Source organism: Engraulis encrasicolus, chromosome 3, assembly GCF_034702125.1.
Source record: "Engraulis encrasicolus isolate BLACKSEA-1 chromosome 3, IST_EnEncr_1.0, whole genome shotgun sequence".
Taxonomy (NCBI): Eukaryota; Metazoa; Chordata; class Actinopteri; order Clupeiformes; family Engraulidae; genus Engraulis; species Engraulis encrasicolus.
Window position 1 is genome coordinate 42,157,426 of NC_085859.1, and position 25,904 is coordinate 42,183,329.

General features: G+C 40.6%; 1 protein-coding gene across 1 annotated transcript in view; it reads right to left on the minus strand.

The window, feature by feature from the left end:
- The window catches only part of LOC134446152 (indoleamine 2,3-dioxygenase 2-like), a 23,682-nt gene extending 13,189 nt beyond the window's left edge, over positions 1–10,493 (minus strand). Inside the window, exons 1-5 of the mRNA XM_063195452.1 lie at positions 10,369–10,493; positions 7,182–7,277; positions 6,752–6,871; positions 5,524–5,642; positions 767–781 (exon numbers count right to left, since the gene is read on the minus strand). Coding sequence (XP_063051522.1) covers positions 767–781; positions 5,524–5,642; positions 6,752–6,871; positions 7,182–7,277; positions 10,369–10,461 — 443 coding nt within the window. The 5' untranslated portion in view covers positions 10,462–10,493. The remainder of the gene's footprint in view (positions 1–766; positions 782–5,523; positions 5,643–6,751; positions 6,872–7,181; positions 7,278–10,368) is intronic.
- Positions 10,494–25,904: the final 15,411 nt, after the last annotated feature.

The following is a 25,904-nucleotide window of genomic DNA, read 5'->3' on the forward strand; positions in this document are numbered from 1 at the left end:
CAAAATAAATAAAAAATAATCTTAATAATCCCAGTGGAATCATTTTCTTCTTTACAATGTTTATGTATTATGCTGTCTGCAGTACTTAAATAGGTTTAGGAATGCACCAATTTCATCGAGTTGTGAACCTAGGTGCACAGAAAAAATAGCCTGGCACGGCCCAAGCGGGCCTTGGCTGGAATCTACCAGTAAATGGAGGCCCTTGTCTTGGAAAAGGTTGGGAACCCCTGGTCTAGGGTTTTCACACCTGGTCCCCTTTAAGTGAACCAAACTCAGTCCTCTTTAAGTGGACCAAAAATCAAACCTACAGCTAAAGTTCTCAGTTCTCAGTTCTCAGTTCTGTTTTTGTTCATATTGTGAGTGTATAACAAAAAGAACTGGCTGATCTTTCTGGTCCTAGTAGGCTTTAGGGTGTCCCTCTTCCTTTTTATCACTCCCGGTCGTCTAGAGACCTCTCTAAGTGATTACATCTAATCACAAGTGTAACTTGTCAGTACACATAAGTCAACCGAACTGAGACCACGTCAACCAAGGAATTGAATTGAATTGAATTGAATTGAATTGAATGGAATTCAATGAATTGAAATGAACGAATGAACAAATGAATGAATTCACAAGCGCCTTTCACTGGTAGAAGTTGATAACTTACAAAGACAATAATGGAAGCATTATTCGAAAGCGTGAATGAAACAGAACAAACAGTGAAAGTGTTGCTTTATCACACTTGTTAGAAATGCTGAAAGAGGACATGAGAGAGATTACTTACTCCATATTGATTTCACTGGTGTAGGCCACCCATCAGGAACATGGGAGAGAGAGAGAGAGAGAGAGAGAGAGAGAGAGAGAGAGAGAGAGAGAGAGAGAGAGAGAGAGAGAGAGAGAGAGAGAGAGAGAGATAAGCTTCAAATGAATTATTGAAATTCACACAGATTATGTTCCTCTGCTTACACTGCCACAAAACCATCCCCAGAAGCATATTTGTAAGGCATTTAGTGTAACTGAGTACTAAAGGGTTTTTAATAAAGGCCATTCAGGAAGAAGACCTGACTAACTTAGGTGTTGAAGTATTAACTGGGTCACAAATCAGCTGATCTAGTCTATTTACATTTATTTACTTGGAACAATAATATGTTTAATATATCTACTCTATTTTAATCAAACAGTTCATCATACAGTATTGCAAGCAGTCTTGTGTATTACCGTAAAACCGGAAATGGACTGTTCTATCATCAGATTCATCATTGGTTGCATTAGCAGTCGTGTGGTACAGGTAAATCGTTATGATTTATCGGTTATGGTTTTGTGGGTTAGAACAGTTTTTTAGAATACGTCCAAAAAAAAGGGGGATAGAAGTTTTAGAAAATGTTCTGTTCGGTTAGAAGGGTTACTCCGTGAGCACAGTGCCAACACCTTTGCTGAACGGGTACGAGAATGCAAGACTACTGCTATATTTTATTGTCTCATGTACTGTATAGACATACTGGGCATAATATTAGAATATGAGTATATTAGTATGAATATATTAGAATGGAGGATTCATGTACACTATGTGGGTCAGCAGCGGCGTGGAACAGGGGGGGAAAACCCCTACTCATTCTCAGGGCCCAGCCCACCTGGGGGGCCCACCGGGGGGCCCTATGGAAAATGTTCTTCTTGTTTTGCTTTTTTAAACATTATTTTTACAATAATGTCAATACATGTTGGTAATTTATGTAATTCCAATGTTCTCTGGAAATACATCTGTTAAATTGGATATCCTAGCCTGCAAATAGGCTACAATATATATCAAACACCCCCATAATCAGTACGCATTGGTTTAGTCCGCCCTCTCGCGGACTTTTGATTGCACAATATGCGTAATCAACACTCACTCACTTCATTATAGGCATTAAACGCAGCAGCCGGTTAGCAATGAAAGATGTCTAAAACACCAGGCTTTCACAAAAAGAATAGAAAGGCAAGAGAGACAGGGGAAACCAGACGAAGCAACTGCTGCTGATTTCTTGCAAGAAAGGTGAGCCCAAATGTCAAAATTACCGCCTACAGTAGGCTAACTGGTTATCTCATTCCCATTCCGTGTGGCCTACTGTGATAGCCGGAGGCAGATTAAAAAAAAGATATCATTTTTTGGCTATAATTGTGATAGTCTATTGAACCCATATTTGTCTTTGATATATTCATAACAAGTCACAAGACCAACATAGGGTCGATGTTGGTTCAAATATCCAAATAGCAAAGCTAATTTGTAAAATGAATCAAGAAAATGTCACAAACGTGAAGATGCCCCCTGTCACAGCAGATGCAAATTGTGCGAACTTGAGAGAAGGTGAGCCTATTTTAGCTAGCCTAATATCCTAATGTTGAGGAAAAGCAGTTTCTCAATCGGGTGCATCACATTTGCAGATTGATTATGTCCTCGTAACGATATTAATCAACGTCACGTTCATCAGTTGCCAATGTCAAGGTGGCGGTGCGAGCTGTCAGTCCTGAACCGTCATTCTGCTTTCATTTTGCGGTCTCAACACTCTCAATAGGAAATCTCTGGTTACTTTCCCTGGCCATCTGACAACGTCCGTTGTAGCTGAAGTGTGGTAAATTAATGACGAGATTTTGACGGGGCACCAGCCTGCGTTTTGAATGCTGCTGACGCCATTCTAATCTGCGCAAAGCGCAAGACAAAAGATAGGCAAAGTAGCCTACCTACCTCCGTGCTGAGCAGGTAGCCTATGCATTGAGTGCTCATGACAATTACCCTATTTAAGGTAGGCTACTGTGAAATAGTTACTGGCCAATTTAAATCTGAAACTATAGCCTATGCAGTAGCCTAATAAATAATGATTTCTATGTGACTAGGTTCGGGGTGCCCTGACTTTAGAAGGTTGAGAATAACGGCATCAAATCCAAACAGCGATACTTTTGTTCCAGCCTATTTTAAGCGACATTCCATAGTAAGCTTCTGCCAGTAAATCACAGCTGATTCTCTATTACTTGCTCTCCCAAAAAACAACTAACGGACAAATGACGTGCGGGTGCGTGCAGCGGGCCAGTGCAAGTGAATGAATGTGTGCGCGAGCGCGTGTGTTTCTGTTCAGGGATGCATATTGAAGAAAGTTCAGTTCTAGGCCTATATCAATGTCTCGACATGTCTCCTTATTGCACGAAATATTAGGCTAGTTCTAAATGCATTGTGAAGAGAGATTTACCAGTCTCTCTCCTCCCCCTCACACCATGGTGATGAAGTGATAAAAAGTCATCTCTATAAATATGATAGCAGACTTTTCACAACTGGTGATGTGAAAAATAAGGACATTATGTCTGTTCTGTGATAGGTTATCATATGATTGAAAATGAGGATGATACAAGTGAAGGGAAGGAAAGCATAGGCCTAGAGGGGTTTTCTGAGGAAGGCAAGGAGGATGACAATATCAGTCGCGGGTTCGCGCGGGGGGGGGTTGTTGTTTGGGGGGTTGTGAGTAGGGGGGCCCATGAAAGAAGTTGTTCCTAGGGCCCCAAATTTGGTGCTACGCCCCTGTGGGTCAGTGACGTTTCAGCATTGGCACACGTCAGGGCGTTGCAACGACAGCCAGTGCCACTATTGAGTGAATTTTTTTGCTTGTTTGTTTTTATTGGACAATATAAGAAGCATATTCATTGCATTATACCAACCACCAATTACTAATGAATTGCGCCACCTCACGATTAAACCCCCATCAAAAAAAACGTCTTTGACCCATGAACAGTACAATGCAATTGGCTGGTCTAGGTTAAACGACACAAGATTACAAGTGTGTCCCATTTATCATATTATGTTATATCATATGCATAGGGGTGGTTGACGTGACCCCTTGTTTTTTGTAACATTGGTTAAAAACCTACACATTTTTTATTTTTCCTTTAAAAAACAAATGATGTGGAAGATATGGTACATTATGTTTCATATTAGTCTTAGATGAGAAGAAACATTTTTGTTAAGATTTATGTAAAGGTTTATATGTCAAATATCCTGGTGTGACTGTGACCTTAATGAAACCTGGAATATATATAATATATATAGGCCTATATATATATAAATTAACCAACAACATTTTGAATAATGTATGAAGCATTTGGCATGATTGCATAAATATTAACTTCATATTAAGATATGTGAATGTGAAAAAAACTCAAGACAGTAATATTAACAAGTTCAATTTCGTAACACAAATTGCGTCCTGTGGGGTGACATGTATGTCAATGTTTGTGAACGGGCAGCTGCAAGGCCAACTACAAGGGTCTTAAAGACTCCTAACCAGTCAGTACCTCAGTTATTGGAGAGTGCTGTGGAAGTTTAAGGTGACTATTAACCTCTTAATATGTCTTCATATTGCAATGTTTCTGTCACGCAATGCTTAGGTTCATTTTATGGTGTCCTGTGGTGTGACTGCTCTTATAAAAGGAAAAAAAAGTTTTTTTTTATTAATGAAAACATATTACTATTAAACACAATATCATTATCAAGTTAGCATGAGCTCAGATGTCAGTCATGTATACAAAATGATTAAAATGGCCATAATGCAGTGAATTTCCTGTGGTGTGACTTCATTTTCCTGCGGTGTGACATGCCTATGCAATGTGTTGATGCAGGACACATTTTCCCAAAAATGGCAAAAATTAGTGAAATTCCACAGACCACTGAGTGCTTTATTTTTTTCTTCTATTTTTTCTATTTGTTTCCATATTTTTTTTCAGGAATTATATATATAAATATATAATATATAAAAATAACTTTTTTTTTAATTGTGTTACGCCCTTAAATGTCAACCACCCATAGACAGACAGACATGAAATTGCTGATTGTCAGTCTACAGTAAAACTGTGCATGAGGAGGAGGATGGAAAGCGTGAGCAATTCAGTTGGCTAGACCAGGTTAATGGATACAAGATTACAAGGATATTTTACTGTCACATGCATAACCAGACATGCAAGTGAACATGTGCTGGGAGTAGCGTGCACAATTCAGTTTGCTAGCCCAGGTTACAGTGTACAAGATTATGAGGATATTTTATAGGCATCTGCATAAACAGACATGTGGTGAGTGTGGTAATAATACTTTGTAGGTGTGTAGACAGACATGCAGTGAAAGTTCTGAGTGTGCATTTCTAAACTGTGTGGAGGGGCAAATAGGGGTACACAAATCAGTTGACTGGGCCAGGTTAAAGTATACAAGATTATGAGGACATTTTATTGTCACCGCATGTATAGACAGGAATGTAGTAAAAGAGCTGATAGTACATGTCTAGTACATGTTTACTGTACATTGTGTATGGGGAGGGGAGAGAGTGTGTAGAATGAAGTTGGATGGACAAAGTCAAAGGATACAAGAACACTAGGATCACGAGCATAGGTGGGCATATGTGTTGCAACTGCTAAATCTGTGTGTGTGTGTGTGTGTGTGTGTGTGTGTGTGCGTGCGTGTGTGTGTGTGTGTGTGTGTGTGTCTGTGTGTGTGTGTGCATACGTGCGTGCATGCGTTCGTGTTCTCACCCATGGGGGTCCTTTCTCTTCCAGTTGGCTAGGGTGGCATCTGCATGGGTCAGGATGGGAGGGAGACCCAGCTTCTGTGATACGGACCAGTACGGCACTGCTAGGTTCCGAGGCAACACCTGCAGCACACAAGATGTTTTATATAGCTTGCATGCATTTATTATTCTTAATGAACTTTTTCACCCCCTGGAATTGCTTCTGTGAACTACTGTACTTGCCATTTGCATTTTTATTCTTTATTGGACTGAGGGATATCTAACTTCTATCATGGACAATAACTCCTTTGGCTCTTTTATGTTTACTGCCCACGACGCCTACCCATCGAAATGGTGCAATACTAGGGATACTCAAGAAGAACAAATCCACCCCCCCCCCCCCCCCCCTTTGAAAATGAATGGGATGTTATATCTGGTGAGTTAGAATGTCATCACCCCCAAAGCACCTAAACGTGGCATGGAAATCTACGGGTATATTGAAGAGTGAAGTGTGGGTCACCAGACCAAACAAACAAAAACAGCTGAGAGCAAAGCATCAAGGATATCTGGGCTTCCATAACTCCCATGCAATGCCCTGCCATTGACTTCAATGTTAAACACAGCATTCCAGTTACTAAGACAAAGAGCTTACAGCCAAGTATTGAACATTGAAATGCAATTTAGAAGGTACCAAATTCTAACTGTTTTGATGTAAATGGGAAAAAGAAAGAAATTTGGATTACAACACTACAAAACTATTTTGCGTAATAATGTGGAACAGAGCATTTTAAGTTTTTTATTATTTAAAAAAATATATCTTGGATATTAATCAATATCATTGGAAGGTTCATTCAAAAACTTTTTAATTGTACTCTAATGGCTGATGACTTGAAAATTATGACGACTGTCATTTGTATTGATTATTTGGGGAAACAGTGAAAAATGTCATTTGCGTAGTAATGTGGAATGCGGTGTAGTCTATGTCTGTTCATCCATCCATCCATGCATCCATCTATCTATCCATCCATCCACCAGTGCCTGGAACAAGGCATTGATGGTCCACCTTCATAAAAAGTTGCTGTCTAACTCCTTCCAATGTGCTATACAAGCCTACCTGTCTGTCTCTCTGCCTACCTATCATATATCCAATCCATCCATTCCTGGTACAAAGCAAACATGTTCATTGTCAGTCTGTCTGCCTGTCTGCCTGTCTGCCTGTCTGCCTGCCTGCCTGCTTGTGTATTGTAGCGCACCTTGACTATCTGGTTGTCCCCCTCCTGCCAGACGTATCCCATGGTGATGATGCTGAGGGCGAGGTGGGCCAGGCGCAGCTCCCTGTGGTCCAGCAGCAGCTCCGTCTCCAGCTCCGGCATCTAGGGGGTGATGGGAAGGGAGGTAAGTGATGACATTTAGCAACTATGATAACTCTGGCATATTTATATCAATGTTTTTTAGCTGATGTATTGGTTAATGTGCCTTGTCCTAATCAAATAAACGAACGAACGAACGAACGAATATAAGATTCAGCTATGGTCCAATGTAGTGGTTCTCAAAGGGATTTCTACAAATGTACTGTGGTTTCCAACATAAACTAGCATAGGCTATTTTACTAAAACTGAGGAATAGAAGATGAAGAAAGATACATTTTGGGATAGAGAGTAGCATAGGCCTGGCCATACCCACCTCATGCACATGGTCCCGTAGGGAATGTGAATAGATGAGCTCAGTCACATTTCTGGCTATTTCCATCCAAGGTTGATAATATGGAGGCAAGACTTCCTTGGAGAAGAAAACAGTTTTGTTAGTAAACCATATGGAACATTATTTCCTAATGATCAATGAATCTTTGTCTCCAAATCAATCTGAAATACCTTCAGAATGGCGTCATGCTATAATAAAATACATAAAATGAAATGACAATATGTGAAAATAAATCACTTAATTGTTTCGAAAGACAGCGCATGAACAAACTAGAAATGCACCCAGAGTGTGCAGACCTCCGCCAAGGAAGTTAAATTTGTTTTTAGACACATACAGTTGGATATTTGTGTCAAGATGTGGTGTCATTTATGCAGGTTTATACACACCATTAGTGTGTTCAGTAAATTAAACAGTCAAGTTGTATTGAAATGATATGTCTTTTTTTATATAATTACCATGTCCTTGATTAACTGTGGTCTGTTTAGTTCACCTGTGATTGTGGTATTGGCAAAGTGCTACATGCTATATTGTGAACTTACTATGCACTGTCCTATAAATGCACTTATTGAAGGTCAGAAGTTGCTGGTCACATTGTTATAAACAGTTTTGATGATTGACAGCATGCCCTTATTACCATTTAAAATGTCACAGCTATTTCATATCACACTTTAAAGACTAAGACCAATTGTATCAGCCTAATCCAGCCTTGTGCTTAGGCTACAAGATAAAAAATCAACCTGCTTTGAAAACTTGTGATCACACCCTAATATAAGTGTATAGTGATTAGTGAAGGGAATGTAATGATTTTGACCAACAAAACTGAAACAACCACAGACAACCGTATCTGGTTAGGCCTATTTTTTGCCTACGATGGTATGCATCATTCTCATGGGCTACTGGTTGGCCTTAGTGCTAAGTCACCGTTGTTAATCAGTCTACGGGCAATGCTGTCGGGCTTTGTGTTCCATCTCGTAACTGGGGTTAAATTGAGTGAAGTGTAATTCATTTGACTAGCATTGTAAACTTACACAGCCACAAATTCCGTATTTTTTGGCGATGGTAGAACTACTTAATTAATTTAATCAATCATTGTCAACCAAAATGATCTGCGGCGGTCACTGTCCATCTCGCAGCAGCACTTACACTTCACACATAGTTTAGGCAACGGTAATTCATTTCACAGGACTATTTGTGACGGTGTAGCCAAAAGGGTGCCTGCTGATGAGCAACTTTTTAGGTTGATAGCACTGGTTTTGGCGCTGGCGTCAAAGGAGACAGTCCTTTTCCTTATTGGTTTGGCGCAGGCACACCCGATTGGAATATTCGCCGGTGCTCGGCCATTATGCATGCTGTCGGGCTTTCTGATCCCTGTCCATCTCGCAAACAACTTGGGGTTAACTACTTTAAATGTAGCGAAGGGGATGTAATGAATTTTACCAGCATTGTGAACGTACAGTCATAAATCATTCTGGCAACGGTAGCCTAATTAATTCGACAGCATTGTGATCCTAAACGATCTGCGGGGGTGGTCACTGTCCATCTCGCAACAGCAATGATAACATAGGCTACGGGCCAACACAATCACAAAATCCATAGGCTATTTTTGGTAGCGGTGGTAATTAATTTGACAGGATTGTTTCCTGCCTGCGAATGAAGGCTGCATGCGGATGAACAACTTTTTAGGTGAAATGCACTTCATGTTGGAGCTGGCGCGGCAAAGGAGAGTCTCTCCCTCTTCCTTATTGTTGCTGAGAAAGGCGCAGGCACGCCGGTGCTCAGTGCTCACCGTGCGCACCTTGTGGCAGGCAGTGAAATAGCAGAGAGCGAACGAACGAACAAACACAGACAACACACAAACCCAGGCGATCACATAACCTCCTTGGCGGAGGTAAATAGAACATTCGAGACACTGTACACGTTACAACAGAAGACCCTATGAGAGGTTAGCCTGGTCCTGACCATCCCCGTTTGATCTGACGCGATTGCAGGAAGCGGGAAGTTTGCACTCAATTCTTTTTAAGAAAACCTACGAATGATCAAAAGTTACTTTGTTGTTTGTAGAGCAACAGTTACACTGTAGTAATAGCCCTCACAAGAACCGTAGCTCACGCCTTTCGTGAAGTTTTCACGAAAATATGGGGCAAATAACTACAAACTACGTGGTGCATTCACGTTATTGCCCGTTTTTCGTGGTTGGACAACGCTTCCGCTGCCTATTCATTTGAATTGCCCGACTGCTGCCTAGCGACCCACTAGTTTGACGCCCTTTCGGTACCGTCACATGGTAATCAAACATTTCAAACAAGCAATTTAGGGTTAGGGTTAGGTTTAGGGTTAAGGTTAGGGTTAAGGTTAGGGTTAGGGTTAGGTTTAGGGTTAAGTAGGGTTAAGGTTAGGGTTAGGTTTAGGTTTAGGTTTAGGTTTAGGTTTAGGGTTAAGGTTAGGGTTAGGGTTAGGTTTAGGTTTAGGGTCGTATGACATAAGGCGTAAGTACCGAAAGGGCGTCGAATTAGTGAGTCCCGAGTAGTCAGCAGTGTTCTGTCAGCACCCCCTCCCCGCCCCTGCAGACGCTTGGATAACCATAGCAGCAGTGGGGCAATTCAAATGAATAGGCAGCGTTTCGTTGCCCAACCACGAAAAACGGACAATAACGTGAATGCACCACGAAAATTAAAGTGAATACTTTACGAAAGGCGTGAGATAGGGCTCCTCACAAAGCTGTTGGCCTACTGCATAGCAAGGAGCAACTGTCAGATGCCGTTTCAGCAACTTGATTCACTAATTTTTTGATGCATATGAAATATTGTGTTACTGAGCCTCCGTATTGATATGTGTATCGTGAAGAGGCCCGCGACACTGTATCCTGATACCGATATTTTGAACACACCCCTAGAATAGGAGTAGCACTGCTACTCCCCTGTCACTTCTGTTGCCCTGGGCTTGGTGCCAACGGGCCTGTCTGCTATCACAGCACTGGCTACAACAACTGGAAACATGTGGCTCCTCAGGTTTATAAGCAATAACATGCACCCCTCCCCCTTCCCCACAGAATGACAAAAAAAGACTGACAGATGTCTCATTCATAAAGCTTCATAAAAAATAATGTAGTTGCTGATATGATGTAGATTTTAGAAAAATATAAATCCCTTGAGAAGCATTTTCCACTTACCAATGGGTCAGGCAGAGCAAAGCCATATTCCTCTGAGACGTGGTACTCCTTCAGAGACAGTGGCTGCAGTGTATCTCCATTCACTTCATCCATTTCAACCAATCCACCTTTTCACTGCACGGACAGTGACTGCCAGAATAGCAATGCTCACAAAGACAGACAAAAAAGACTATGGACACCACAAACAGGAATTAACGGTACTAGACAATACTCTGAAACAGTTTGAAACTATTTAAGCAGTTGTACTTTGTTCTCAATAGGCCACTCAACGTTCCACCAATCACTGCCAGGGCAAAACAGGATTTACGGGGCACCAAACAGGTTTCAGGGGGGCTGGTGGAGCTTGTGTAATATCCCCCACACCTGGGCCTGACATCGGCTCCACTACGTCTGTGGCTTTCCTTCCTGACCTTTGTTTCTTTACTGCTTTATTTACTGTTTTTGCTATCTTTTAATTACAAAGGTAAACTTTTGCTCATCTGGCTATTGAGTCACTAAATTCAAAGACTGATTGCATTTCAACTGATTGCATTGTCTGCCCCTCTTGCCACTCAACTCTGCACTTCACATAATCACACACACACACACACACACACACACACACACACACACACACACACACACACACACACACACACACACACACACACACACACACACACATACTGTATATTACATTGTCAAAAGTATTTGCTAACCTGCCTTCACTTGCACATGAACATATGGGTATTACAGCCTCAACTCTTCTTGGAAGGCTGTCCACAAGTTTGAGGAGTGGGTTTATTGGACTTTTAACCATTCCTCTAAAAGTGCATTGGTGAGGTCATACATTGATGTTTGCTGAATGTATTTGCCGCCACTGGACACGAGCGCAGCTCATACTCCTCCTTTCGTTTTTTCACTCACACTCACATACTGTACATGTTGCCCAGTACACAACGAACACATACACAACAAACACATACGGTACACAACTATAATGCACTCTGAGAGTGCACTCCTCTGCCAAGGAAGCTGTTTGATAGAATATTTGACTATATTACACCCTATTTTTACTTTAAGTCTCTCTGCCTTGTGGAGTTGGAAACTGGAATATCAAGATTCGCCTTGTCCGCAATTCAATTTGTGGTCACTAGGGGCGTCTAGATTTATAGGCCAGCAATGGTGAAGAATCTTTTAGAAAGTCCTGGTTCCGGATCGTGATCCGGATCACCACCAGAATTAAAATAACTTGTTCCTTGGGTCATTATCACTCCACAAAGTTTCGTCCAAATCCGTTGATTCGTTTTTGAGTGATCCTGCTGACAGAATCTTTTAGAAAGTCCTGGTTCCGGATCGTGATCCGGATCACCACCAGAATTAAAATAACTTGTTCCTTGGGTCATTATCACTCCACAAAATTTTGTTCAAATCCGTTGATTAGTTTTGGAGTTATTCTGCTGACAGACAAACAAACAAACAGACAAACCAACGCGACCGAAAACATTACCTCCTTGGCGGAGGTAACAATCCTTTGCATACTCATTGCCCACCCCACACACACTCACCCTGTTGCTTCATCCTGGAGCCAGTTCCTCTCCAGTATGTGGACCACAGAGCAGTTTTCTGTTTTCTTCACACACTTCTATAGCCTTTACTACACTCTATGACATACACACTCTGCACTCGCGTACACACACACAAACACACGCACACACACACACAGCATATGAATGAACCCTCCACGCACACACACAAATACACAAGGGCTTCTATACGCTTGCTGCAGAATATGCATGCGTGGGCACGTTTCATGTACGAGCTATGTGTATATCAGGTCAATTTTGCTCACTTTAGATACTTCACACAGACCTGTGCGTTCGGTGCAATCTTGTCAAAATCGCTGGGGGTAAGAAAGACTGCACAATGCCACCTGAGTGTTTCAGGTGAAAACGACGATAGCGGAAACTTTTCAAGAGCGTCTCATTGAACTTGTCAGAAATTACAAACATTTGTGCGATCATACTTCCCCGCTGCACTTCGATAAAGAAACGTGCAAATGTACGAAATGTAGCAGTATCGTCTCCTCATCCGGGCAATCCTTCTTTTTCCTTTGTTTTCCTTACAGTCTATTTCCAATTTCCAGATCGCAGTACTGCTCTCTCTCTCTCTACCCCTGGATGATACTGCCAGTATTGTGCGAGTTGGTCTACTGCTTCTAAAGCAAGTCTGTGAAGTCGGTCGCACACCAATTTAAGGCTAATTTAAGGATCGTGGCAAGCGTATCAAGGGTCTTAACTACACAACCAAGATTGCTCACGCCAACACAAACACACACACAAACACACACACACACACACACACACACACACACACACACACACACACACACACACACACACAGCTAACAGAATTTAAAAAAAAAAGGATTTCTGTTGTGCCTTCTTTTCCATCAGATTCCTGCCACTTCACTCTGGATCCAAATACAGCAAACACAAAACTCCGTCTTTCTGAAGGGAACAGAAGGGTGGAGAAGAGACTTGAGGACCAGTCATATCCTGATCATCTAGACAGATTTGATGTGTATGGCCAGGTGCTGTGTAGAGAGGGTGTGTCTACACGCTGCTACTGGGAGGTTGAGAGGAGTGGGGGAGTTAACATAACACTGTCATATAAAAGCATCAGCAGGAAAGGAGAGGGTAATGAGTGTGTTTTTGGATGGACTGATCAGTCCTGGATGCTGTCCCTATCCAGTTCCATTTCATGTTTCTGGCACAAGAAGAAACACACTAGTCTCCCTCTAGTGGCCAGTTCCAGAATAGGAGTGTATGTGGACCACAGGGGAGGTAATCTGTCCTTTTACAGCATCTCTGACACAATGACCCTCTTGCACAGAGTCCACTCCACATTCACACACACTCTCTACCCTGGGTTTTTTTTACATGAGGGATCATCAGTGAAGCTGTTGTGAGGCCCCTACTCCTGTGGTTCATTCAGGGCACACACACACACACACGCACACACACAAAACTCAGTATTTGCTGCATTAGTGTAGCCTGTGGGGGTTGCTGTAATGGGCCTGCTGTATTTGACAGTTTGTATTGAGATTCTTTAATGGTTGTAATTCTAATGTTAAGTCTAATGTTCTTTTTTAAAGAAAGTGCGCTCAACTCCCAACTGTTTCTTACAAGGTCTTCGGGTGCGAGCAAACAGCAAAGTTCATGTTTAGTAAAAAAGCCGCACTCTCGGGTGTAATTCTTGCAGTTTTAATCTACTGGGTTAGCATGACAGACAGACGTTTCGGCCTAAGCCTTCTTCAGCGTCTTTACCTTTACGATGAAGAAGGCTTTGGCCGAAACGTCTGTCTGTTATGCTAACTCGGTGGATTAAAACTGCAATAATAACACCCGAGAGTGCTGCTTTTTTTACTAAACAATGTCAAATACACACTTGAGTTGGATCATACACCACTGATGATATTACACTGACTTGATTTATTCTCCTTCAATTCCATTACAATATTGTGACATTTTGTTGTTTTTCTGTTGTGTTATAGGGATGGCAGATGCTAGTTACTTTTGGTCTTGATCACAAGGATTAATGTCATTTTCAATAATTGATCAAATTAAATTATTATTTTTTAAATGCACAAATTGTGTAGAGTGAATTGAATGTTGGTCGTTGTGATCTTACTGCACTCATAATGAAATACCCAGACCAAACATATCGACTAATGTTCATCATGTATATAATTGATGGAATAAAATAATTACCTAAAAATGCACAAGTTGTAAAGAGTGAATTGAAGGTTGGTCCTGTTGGTCAGGACTTGAACCTGCAACCCCTTATATCCAATAAGCCATGACTGTCCTAATGATTTCTAAGCAGAGGTGTCAAAGGTAAAAGTAAAAAAGACACTGTTTCCATCCAACAGAAGTGACTTATCTGAGTAACCCGTAGAGTAGACCCGTGTAATAGTTTTAGGATTAGCTAACTCTGGACTGGTTGGATCAAGTTTTTGGTGGGTCCTTATTAGGTTTTCTGAGTTTTTCCAGCAACCACACAGTCTATCTAGCTCATTAGGTACAATGGAGTAAATAGTGTTACAGCTATGTAATGCCATGTGCTAGTGTAGTAATTACACTACAGCCGTCTCCAAAAGAGTTGTCGCCTATCTATCTGTGTGGAATAACAGCTGATAACCTGGCTTTCAATTAATCATTTGGCTTCAGAAGTCACTCATATAATGCATCAAAGAAAGATTGATCCTTTAATGAACACAGACAGGGCAGATTTTCACAAGACAAAAGTTTTGACGCCTATCGAACATAATGTGAGTCACCAGGACCCAAAAATCATCAATGATAACAATCAAATCATCGATCACATTATCAATAAAAATAGTAAATGTCGTAGCACAAACATAAAACCCATCTTAAATTAAAAAAAAAATATTGCCCAAAATGTACAACAAAGAATTAACCGTTATGTATAACATATATACAATGTAATGAGGACCCAATTCTGGGCCCCCTCTATCCCTGGGCCTGGGACAACGGACCCCTTTGCTGAACCATAATTTCACAACACACAATGCATTGTCACAATGCAGCAGGTTGCAGTTTGTGGAATGGTCTGAAACTCTTGGCCCTGAACATTGTATAGACCTGGTGCACATACATTAGTTCAGGATATCATTCAGTCTCAACATTGTCAGTTTTTTGTGGAGAAAAGTACACACAATAGATAGCCTAACTGAAATTTTGGATATGATATATTGGGCATATTACCGACCACACACAGATACTTTTCGAACAAATCTGAGGAGGTTGAGTGTGAACCTTTTGATGATTCCAGCTCAACAACACAAAAAAATATGTCTATTATTACATATGACACGAAAAAATGACGGAAAATGCATAAATGAGTGGACTGAGAAATACTAGTTTAAAACACTACATGGTTGTGAGTGAAATGCTGTATTTACTCATCACTTGTGAAATATACAGTGGTATGAAAATAATTGGGCACCCCAATGAGATTTCATCGTAAACTGCTGTAGTTTCATACTGTAGGTCAATTTTACAGAAGCAAAATTTGTTTTCCAACAGATGTGTTGATATGTGACTGAATTCCAGACCAAAACTTGTATGGTGTTTACATAAAGTCCTTGTCACCAAACTCAGTCCTCTGTGGAGGAAAAAGGGAAAAAGCTCTCAGCAAAAGCTCTCAGTTCTGCTTTTGTTCAAATCGTGAGTGCACTGCAAAAATAAACGGCTGCTGAACCACCTTTTGAGTAGATTCCTCAAAAGGTTTTCACTAACTTCACTGTAGACCTACACTTTTCACCCATACAAAAATTTTTTTAAACCTGGCAATACCAAAACTAAAATTTTGTTTGAATGCCAAGTAGCGCATAATTGTGATGTATATTTAAAGGTGTAAGAGTTGTAGTTGTTTGTTTCCAGAATTCATGCTACCCATTCACTAATGTTACCTTTACGTGAATACTTACCACCATCATCAAATTGTAAGTATTCATTATGACTGGCATTTTGAATTTCCAGAAGTAGCCGTTTTAGCTGCAAAAATGACTTTACTTGGGCCATACTAGAAAATATTAGTTTATTACTTCATTATTATTTCATGAAAAGATCAAATTTGGCATTGGCAACCCAGTGTCAATGAGCAACAGTACCTTTTTTGGCCATTTCCTGCACAGTGTACCTTCAAACATCAAAAAACATTTTTAGATGCCCACAGTAAACAAGACAGATCACAGCACGCTGGTTGAACCTGACGAAGCGCAAGACGTAATGCGTTGTTCACCTACACTAAATAAAAAGCAGCAAAATCAGGTCCACCAGTGTGCAGTGATCCTTCTTGTTTGCTGTGGATTACTGATGACTGCACTTCACCAGCACCTGGAACCTGGCTGTGCATAGGAGTTTCAGATCTTTGAATACTACATTTTTAGATGCGTCCTAGCATCTCTATAAGAGGGTAGGTCCGTTTGTCGGTCGGTCTATCCGTCTGTCTGTCCATCTGAAACACAGTCTTATGCGCAGTCTTATGTACTTTATCTGACCAGATGGTTACCATACAAGAGGGGGGAGGTGCTACGCTTTGAGCAACAAGTGGACAAGTGTTCCCCTGTCTGACTTTTTTTCATCTTAACATCAGTAATCAACTGGGAAAGTGTCAGGAATAAATATCCAAAATTGCAATTTGGGCGACCAAGGTAAATTCTATCCATGAGGCCAATAGATTATGTTTATGCAATAAAACTTTAAGCTATATTTTAGGACACATTTCTGAGTTTACTATTAGGCCTATGGGGATCACGACTAGACAAAAATGTGGTTTGTTAAACAGGCAAGCTACAAAACACCTCAATAGAACTACAAGAACAAAGCTCATTGGATGAGGTGGCACATAAAAAGGCCTTCCTGTGTATTCATCAGAAATAAGTTGTATCACTTCCGGACATGCTAAAAGCATTTTGGGAAATCATAACATGGTCAGATGAAGCAGACTGCCAACACATGAATTGACTGAATTGGAGGTGTTTTTAACAGAATAATTGGCAAGAATTCCATGTACCCGGCCGTTGGGACTTGTTTGTTTCTATAGCAAGTATCCATAGGCCATTACAGTATATCGGCAAAAGTAAGCTCTTCTTTACAGAAATGGACTATTTTATTTGGGGTGCCCAAATATATCCACATGCCTATTTTTTTTTTAAATCTACATAAACGTTTCTGTCAAACCTATTACAATGATTTCACAAGCTGAATATTTATCTTTCCCTTCCCTTCTTCCCGTCATCATGATGTTAAAATTAAGATGCTGCTTCAAAAGATGCACTAAAGATAACCGGTTTTCCAAAGGGGTGCCTATCACAGCTGTTTCTCTAGTACTGTATCTACCTACCATCCATTACCATATCTTTTGGTGAAATCAACTTTTCTCTTTAACAATAAAATCAGATTCTTGGCCTTCATACGAGACTCAGAATCATACTGTAGCAGTGGTGTCACTATGTCATGAAGAGGTGCCTGTAGTTTAGACATGGCATGGGGATCTTTTTTATTGTACAGAAGCTTGCGTAGTTCTTGCCCTGTGCTGTATGACCATGGTGTAGTATCTGTGAACATCTCAAGAAGAGTGATGCCAAGAGACCACATGTCGGACATGGTGCTGCATTTGTCACACTCGACGAGGCACTCTGGGGCCATGTACTGTGGAGTACCCCCCAGTGCACCGCAGAAAGCCCCCATGGGACTGCCAGCTGTTGACATGGTCACTGTTTCCATCAGGTTTGCCAAGCCCCAGTCAGTCAGGTAGGCCTGTTTATTCACTGCAGCAACCTGGCAATGACACAGTTCAGACAGTTATAAATAAGTAGCACAATGTGCATTGCATGTTATGATTAAGTATTATGCACGGAGATTCATGTTGGGAAAGAAAAAATAATGATTAAATCTAGTTTTAGTCAACTTCTGGATTCTCACCTAAAGTGGCTAGAAAAAGTGTGTGAAGCCTTTGGAATTACTTGGATTTCTGAATGAATTGGCCATAAATGTATTGTGATCTTCATCTAAGTTAAAACAATGGATAAACACATTCTGCTGTAACTAATACACAGCACAAATATGACATGTTTTCGAAATAGTTTGTGTACAAATGAAGCCAAACTTGAGTTGACTAGAGGAAACACAAAACACTATACGCAGAGAAACACAACAGGACATGGGGGCATCATGGTTAGGGGATGCTTTGCTGCCCCAGGGCCTAGACACATTGCTGATGTCAACAGACAAAATAATCCCTATTACATTCAAGACATTTTGCAGAAAAATGTAAGACCACCTGTCCACCAAGTAAAGCTCAACAGAGGATTGGTAATGCAACAGCACAACAATCCAATGCGTGAAAGCAAATCAACATCAGAATTGTTTAAACAGAATGAAATACAAGTTCTGAAATGCATCAAACAGTCATCATCTCAACCTGATTGAGATGCGGGGGCATGGTCTAAAGAGAGCAATTCACACAGGACATCCCAATAATGTTTCTTAACTGAAACAGTTTTGTAAAGAGGAATCGTCCAAAATTCTTCATGACTCGTGTAGGTCTGAGCAGGAACTACAGGAAACTTTTGTTTGAGGTTTGATGTCAAAGGTGGGTTATTAACTCCAAAGGTTCACATACTTTTTCCACCTCTCACAGTGAATGTTGTGTTCAATAAAAAATATGAAAACACATTATTTTATGCAGTATTACTTAAAGTTGAATGTATTTGTGCACCGTTTTGAAATGGATGAAGATCAGATTTTATGCCCAATTCACACGGAAATCCAAACCATTACAAAGGGTTAACACTGTACATAAATAGATACATTTAGTTCCAACACTCTGCCTCTATGTTTAACCAATCGGTTGTTGAAGACAAGAGCAGTGAGCATACTGACAACCGTGATAAATGACAGAGCAGTCAGAGCAGTGGGCACCCATTGGCCCGCCCAGTAGCCTATACTGTACTCTCTTGTTGCACTTAATTGATTTACAGTATCTATTATCATCTTTAGTTTTACTATCATTACGAACATTATTATCCTGTCCCATATTTTTCAAATATTCTTTGTCATTATTATAATTAGAAAAAATTACAATGATTATTTTCATCTCATCTCATCTCATATGGTATTTTATTGGTTTATCTTGTTTATCCCTCTATTATTATACTTTATTATATGGTGTGACGTCATCGGTCGAATGCTCCATTCATTTCAATGGGGCTCCCCAACGTTCGCACGTCTGATATTTGAGATAAGGACGAGTTGGTCTATATCAGACCGCTGTCAATGGCAACAAGACTTTTCACTGCTAAAGCGAATGTTTCATATCACTCCGCAGGGGCTGCTGTGATAGACAACACCTGTTGTCTAGGCTACCTGTTGCCTAGCGGTGTTCCACAACGGCACTGTTTTGTTTTGCGCAGCAACAATCTTTTGACATGAAAAATTATAATAAACTTAACATTAAATAAAGAAATGTCCCCGCCATGTGTGAATCATTTAAGTATATCCATATAATAAGCGGGTTAACGTTCGGCGAGTCGGTCGCTTTGTGGAATAGCAGCACTTCAGAGAGAACAAGACCCCTCCGCTCCGCGTCGGGGTCTAAAGATTCTCTCTGTCGTGCTGCTATTCCACGGTAGCGACCTTCTCGCCGAACGTTAACCCTTACATATTATCTGTTTCTGGTTATTATTATCTTTACCTAGCTACCAGGGCCGCTGACAACTTTTGGCTGGGCCCAGGACAAAATCATTTGAAAGGGGGCCCCACCCAATACATTAAAATGTAACGAGGACCCAATTATGGGCCTCCCATCTCCCTTTGCCCCCTTCATCTTCATCTAAGGGCCGTCCACATCAATTCAGATACATATGGAAACGCATAATAATGTATCTGTTTACACCTCCCATCCACAATAACACAGCGAATTCGAACACAGAAAACTGAGCTTTTTGAAAATGACCGCTGAAGTGGAGAAATCTGAAAACACCAGATTACTTAACGTTAACGGAAGAACATTCTGAAAACATGATAAATGCGATAGTTGGGACGCAGATAGTTTTAACTACGGACACCCGTATTTACAGATATTTGGTAACAGATACGGCCTAAATGTTTCCAAAATGTAAGGCTAAGCACATAAATTAAGAATTCAAAAGTAATCTCAGTGTCTTGTGTACCAACCATTATATTTGCTGGCTTCAGGTCTTGATGGATGATGTGTTTCCCGTGTATGTACTCAACAGCCATGGCTAGATCTAGCGCCACAAACAGCTTATCCTCTTGCTGCAACTGAAAAGACATAAATCTTTATACTGAATAATTTAATCAAGACATAGAGACATTATAATTTATCTATGCATAAGGGTGTCTCCTGTTATCAATGTGCTGTTATCAGAATACCAATGACCAAGTATAATTCTGCATTGGTACTAATGCATTTTCAACAAATAGTAAGGTATTCCCACAGAGGGCGGGTTTTCCTGGGGTTTTATGGCCATAGAAATCAATACCTCCAGGTGGTTTTTGGACAATTTCTGGAAATCAGTCACATCTGCCAACCATGCCCTCCACTCATCGTTGCATTGCTGTTGGCCATTTTTGGTAGGTAGACCTGTGCTTATGCTATATATTTTACTTATAAAATATATACTATATATACCGGTAGTATATATATTAGTGGTGGGCCGTTATCGGCGTTAACGTGCTGCGATAATGTGAGACAAAGAAAATATCGCACGTTAATCTATTCTCAAAATATGGATTTGGGGTTTGGAGATGCGCGTCACCATAGCGTTCGATTGACAGGCGCTTTCAGACTGCCCTCCAGTCGCTTCGCCTCTCCACCTGTTGCTCAGCAGAGCTACTAAATATGCATGCTGTAAACATGAATCTCTCTGCCGTGGTAGGTGTTGTTTTAGTGCTTTTTCATAAGTGGTAGATAGGGAGACGTTATTGTTTGAGGTGAAGCATACATTATTGTGTACCAGCCCTACATAGCCTACATTTCCTCACGCATTGCATGGAACACAAACAACAGTCCTCTGTTCCATAAATCTTGCCTGTGCCATAATTGCAAAACATTCCGTGTGATATAGCCTACATTTTGAAGATTGACAAACTGAAACTGTCAATATCTACTCTCGCTGAATGTTTGTGTTAGACGGTAACACCTCGCGGTTGTTGCGCTTGATATAGCCAACCTCGCGGTTGTCGCGCTTCACTTTTTTTTTTTTTTGCAAACTGAATTCATTTGGAGTTGTAACTGGCATTCTAACGCAGAGATCAACTGTCAGGTTTAGGCCAAATCGATGTGGGCCAGTGCTTTAGGGTCTAGAACTAGCTCTAGAAATGTAGTAGCCTGGCTCTGACTTTACTGTACCTGCTGCGCAGCTCCTCCCTCTCTAAAGGAGCCGCTGTCGTTTTTAACAGTCAGTGGCAGATTCTCTCTCTCTCTCTCTCTCTCTCTCTGCCCATTAGAAATGCTGAATTGTTGAGGTCATTTTGTTTAAATAGTCTAAATGTTTGATAGTTTTATCTGTATTTGCCTCTACAATTTATAGCACTGTTCATTTTGAAATGTCAGTATATTATGACTGTAAATGCTTCCTAACATATTCGAAACACTTTTCAAATATTGCAGTGTTTTTTTTTTCATCACCAAATATCAACCATTTTTTTGATGATGAGATGCATTTTGGAAAAAAAGAGATGAGCTCTGGTCTAATGCGCCATCTTAAGAAACCCCCTAGGTTTTTTTCGTCATTATTTCGCTAGCGTGCCTATTCTGAATGAGCCATTTTGATATAGATTAATCTAGATTAATTTCATAATTACAGTGAGATTAATCTAGATTAAAAAAATTAATCTATGCCCACCCCTAATATATATACTATATATTACATATTATACCACGGCAGGATGGAATGCGCTGGATGGTTGATTAACTCCCTATACACGCACACCTATGAAGTAGTCCTACTTTTAGGACACTTTTCTGACCACTTAACTCTTCTGTATCAATGCGACAAGGCACGTTCATAAATGACAAAAAAGTTGCAAAGCATTTACGCGCTGAATTGGTACATGTCGCATCACACGTCTGGAAACACCAGCCATGGATCATTAAAAGAACAGCGATGACTCTCGTAGGCTATGCAAGTCTAATCAAACTTGAAACATGTCTATTTCCCCCCTGCTGACCATCATAGGCTACCTGTCAACTATCAGTATGTGCGTAAAAGAGAGAGAGATTGAAGACTCAAAGGTTCCAAACATTATCTATTAAAGGGGCAGAATGTAGGATGACGTTGTTTGTGCGGTGCCCGTGGCATGCCTGTCTCAAAATCTACACAGCCATGAAAAAATGCTGTTTAAATAAACTCGCTGTGAGAATGTTTTTCATCACGGACTGCCAGCAGTTCATACAAATTAAATACGGTATGTAAAGTGATTTTTCGTATGAGAAGTGTTTCCCACGACACTCGTTCGGACCGCTCTGTCAAAAGCTGCATTTGGGGTTTTCTAAAAGCAGACCATGGAAATGGCCACGTGAGAGTCATCCTTCACCTACTAATGACTTAAATAAGCATCGGCTGACTCGGGACAGTGATTAATTAAACATTTAATCCTACCTAGAGCCCCTTTAAATACAATCACTGGGTCCAGCAGCAGAAGTGTGCAGGTAACTTGTTATTTTATTAAGTAGATATTTGACCTGACATTTCAAACCTTTTCCTTGTTTTATGTGCCACTTCATATTTGCACATTTCACAGTATTAAGCCATTTTTTTTTTTTACAGAGGTGGGCCTGTTCTCCATTAATTTAAATTATTACTGTTACTAAACTTAATCAATTTCTAAAAGTTCTTACTAGTGTAGATAAATAAACAGCGTTGGTAATTGTGAAGTACCTTAATAGGAGTGTCTGTGTGAAGAACCTGTTGCAAGTTGGCACCGTGGATGTACTCATTAGCAATGAGGATCTGGGTCTCACTTTTGGCAACAGCCATCATCCTCACAATGTTGGGATGAGACAAACGCCTGGCAAAGAAAGCCGTTTTGAAGTTAAGATGCATTAGTGTAATAACTTTTAACAGTAAAAGCTTTCAACCAGACATCTACTGACAATTATCCAACTTATTTCACTATTTATTGCATCATTGTATGAACATCTTGCTCTCTAACTTGATATACAAACTTCCTAAATGTAAAAGTTGTTTTTAAATATACTGCTGTAAACAAAAAAGTAAGTCAATCATAAAAGCTCTAACCAGGGTATTAGGAATTCATTTGTCACTGCTGGATTGTGTCCTGTTGTTATGATCTTCACGGCAGCAGGAGTTCCCTGGTATGATCCTCTGTAAACTACTCCATAGGAGCCATGCCCAATGCATTCAGTGGCATTGAAAGTTATCTTGGAAATATCCACAAATGGGTCTTTAGCTATAAAGCCTAAAAGGATGCAGAAAGATTTTTAAAACATCACAGCACTCTTCTGTATGGAGACATGTACCGAAATGCCTCATTAGAGCAGAGTTTCATGGCGTCACAGGAAATGTTTTTGAGGAAGTACGCTCAACTCCAGATTGTTTAAAAGGTGTATTAAGACGTGAGCAACTGGATCAGTACATTTGTTTTAGAAACTCTTGACAAGGATTCTTGGGTTTATTTAGTGGGAGAGCATGACACAGAGAGCCATGTTACAGTAAGGTCTGGGATATACTTGCTGTGTTACAAAAGTACGGCTTTTCATAAGAAACCAGTCATGTTTTCTGTTTCTTGGTTAACTTTTCAGACCAAAGTCTATAACAATCTTATACTGCTGTCTTAGAAATGCACGCCTCCGCTTCTTTGCTGAAAACCCGTAGGCTACATGACATGACAAAGAAAGGGAATGCATATTGTTAGCCGAATGACCATTACTTTTATATTTCTGGTACAGCTGCACTGGCTTAAATGTTGATGTTAATTCCCCGCGGAACGCACCAACGATTAGGCCTATTTAGCTACATACCATTGGAAAGGGCAGGGAAAGACCTTTTCTAACAGTATCACAGACACCTCCACAAACCAAAGTGATGTCTACACAAATGTCAATTAGGCATGCAAACATGGACTTCTCCCCCTGAAAAAGGACCCCACTTCGGTGATCTATGCTGAGAGCCATGATGAGTAGGCCTATTAACAAAATGTAGGCTATTAACAAGTGTAATGTAGCCCAACCGCGTTGTTCGTTGCGAATAGGATCAACAAATGTTAAAGGGGTATGCCACTATTTTAGGGCAAAATCTTTTTTTTTTTAATTCGTTGGCTGGGGTTTAAAGGTGGTTAAGTGTCTTATTTTTCATGTTAAGCGTTGTCTTGCTTTAAGACAAGTTAAAAGAGGGAATATGTCGCTAAGCTAGTGAAAGTCAATGGATCCGTGTAGCATTGCCCCAAAATAGTGGCATACCCCTTTAAAGTGGCTATATTGTGACACGTGAATTTTCTACGTGAGCTTTTGGTTTTTTTTCCAACCAATTTTGGGACGTTCGTCCAGTTACCTAACGAGGCCGCGCTTTCAGCTTTTACTCTTTTTTTGGTACGTAGTACGCATGGGTCAAACTTTGCGTGGAGCACGTTTACCACAAGGTTCTCTTTTTATAAAACACCAAACCTTAAGCTGACCTTGTCTTTTTTCTGTGAGCATCCGTTATAAATCTGGTCAATTGTTTTTAAAACTACTGAATCTACTAGTGTTTGAATCTAATGTAAAGGCAGAGACATTGCAAGTCTTTATCAATACAAAAGACAGGTCTGTTTACCACTCCCTACATGTAGGGAGTAGCTAACGTAGAGTCTAGACATTTATTTTATTGGCCTATTCCTGTTTCATGGTATGGTGTTGGTAGCGTTGTAAATAATTACGTTAAGAGTCTAGTTTGAAGAAAACGTGAGTCTCAGAGCACAATTCATAGCGTACCATGCCCTGGTAGTTAATCAGATGAAATAGGCCTAGGTCTACCAGGCCAACGAAAAATATGCAATCCCTCTCATGAACAGCATAGGGCACACTTCCAAAAATACAAGCTCTGTGAGCCTTTTCTCGCAACAGTGACGCCCGATGGTCAGGAGAGAACTACAAATGTGGTGAGATGCTTATCTGGCTTTGTAAACTCACTGACTACAGCAGATACTATATGGAGAAATAAAACAAAATATAACATGAACTGCAGTCAGAAATAATGCATTAACAAAAGCACATCACACAACAAATTTCTGAATGAAATATACACTAGGGCCGTCAAAAGTAATCGATGCGGCAAAGGATCGCGATCCAGGGCATTGACGATTCAGCATCGATTCGGCCACAAGCCGGATCGATTCGGTGTATTAATAAATTTAAAATAATCATACCCGCGCCTCCCATTTTGCCTCTCCTCCCTCCCTGTCTTTTCTTTCAATTTCGGTTGCGCGTGCATCACTACATCCAAAGGGTTGGTGCTGCCCTCTCTCTCTCTCTCTCTCCACATGAATTTCAACCTCTAACCTATTCCGTGTCTCGTTCTCCATTCTCCCAATAATCAACGTCTTTGAAAGCGTGACATTTAATCGCCATTGCGCGTCATACATTTTTTTTTAAACAAATAGGCTATGGAGACAGCACCGCTCGTGCTTATAAATCAACGTGGATCAATGACCATATTCATAGACCGTGCTCTCTCCACATTAATTTCACCTAGGCCTACCTCTAACCTACTCCGTGTCTTGTTCTCCGTTCTCAATAATCATCGTCTTTGAAAGCGTGACATTAAATCGGCATTGCGCGCCATAGGCCTACACGCTTGAAACAAATAGGCTATGGGGACAGCACCGCTCGTGCTTATAAATCGACGTGGGTCAATGACCATATTCATAGACTGTGCCCTACATCTGCATGACATGTCACATTAACCTGTGATTGAAAATGCAAAAAAACTTCTGCAATCTTTG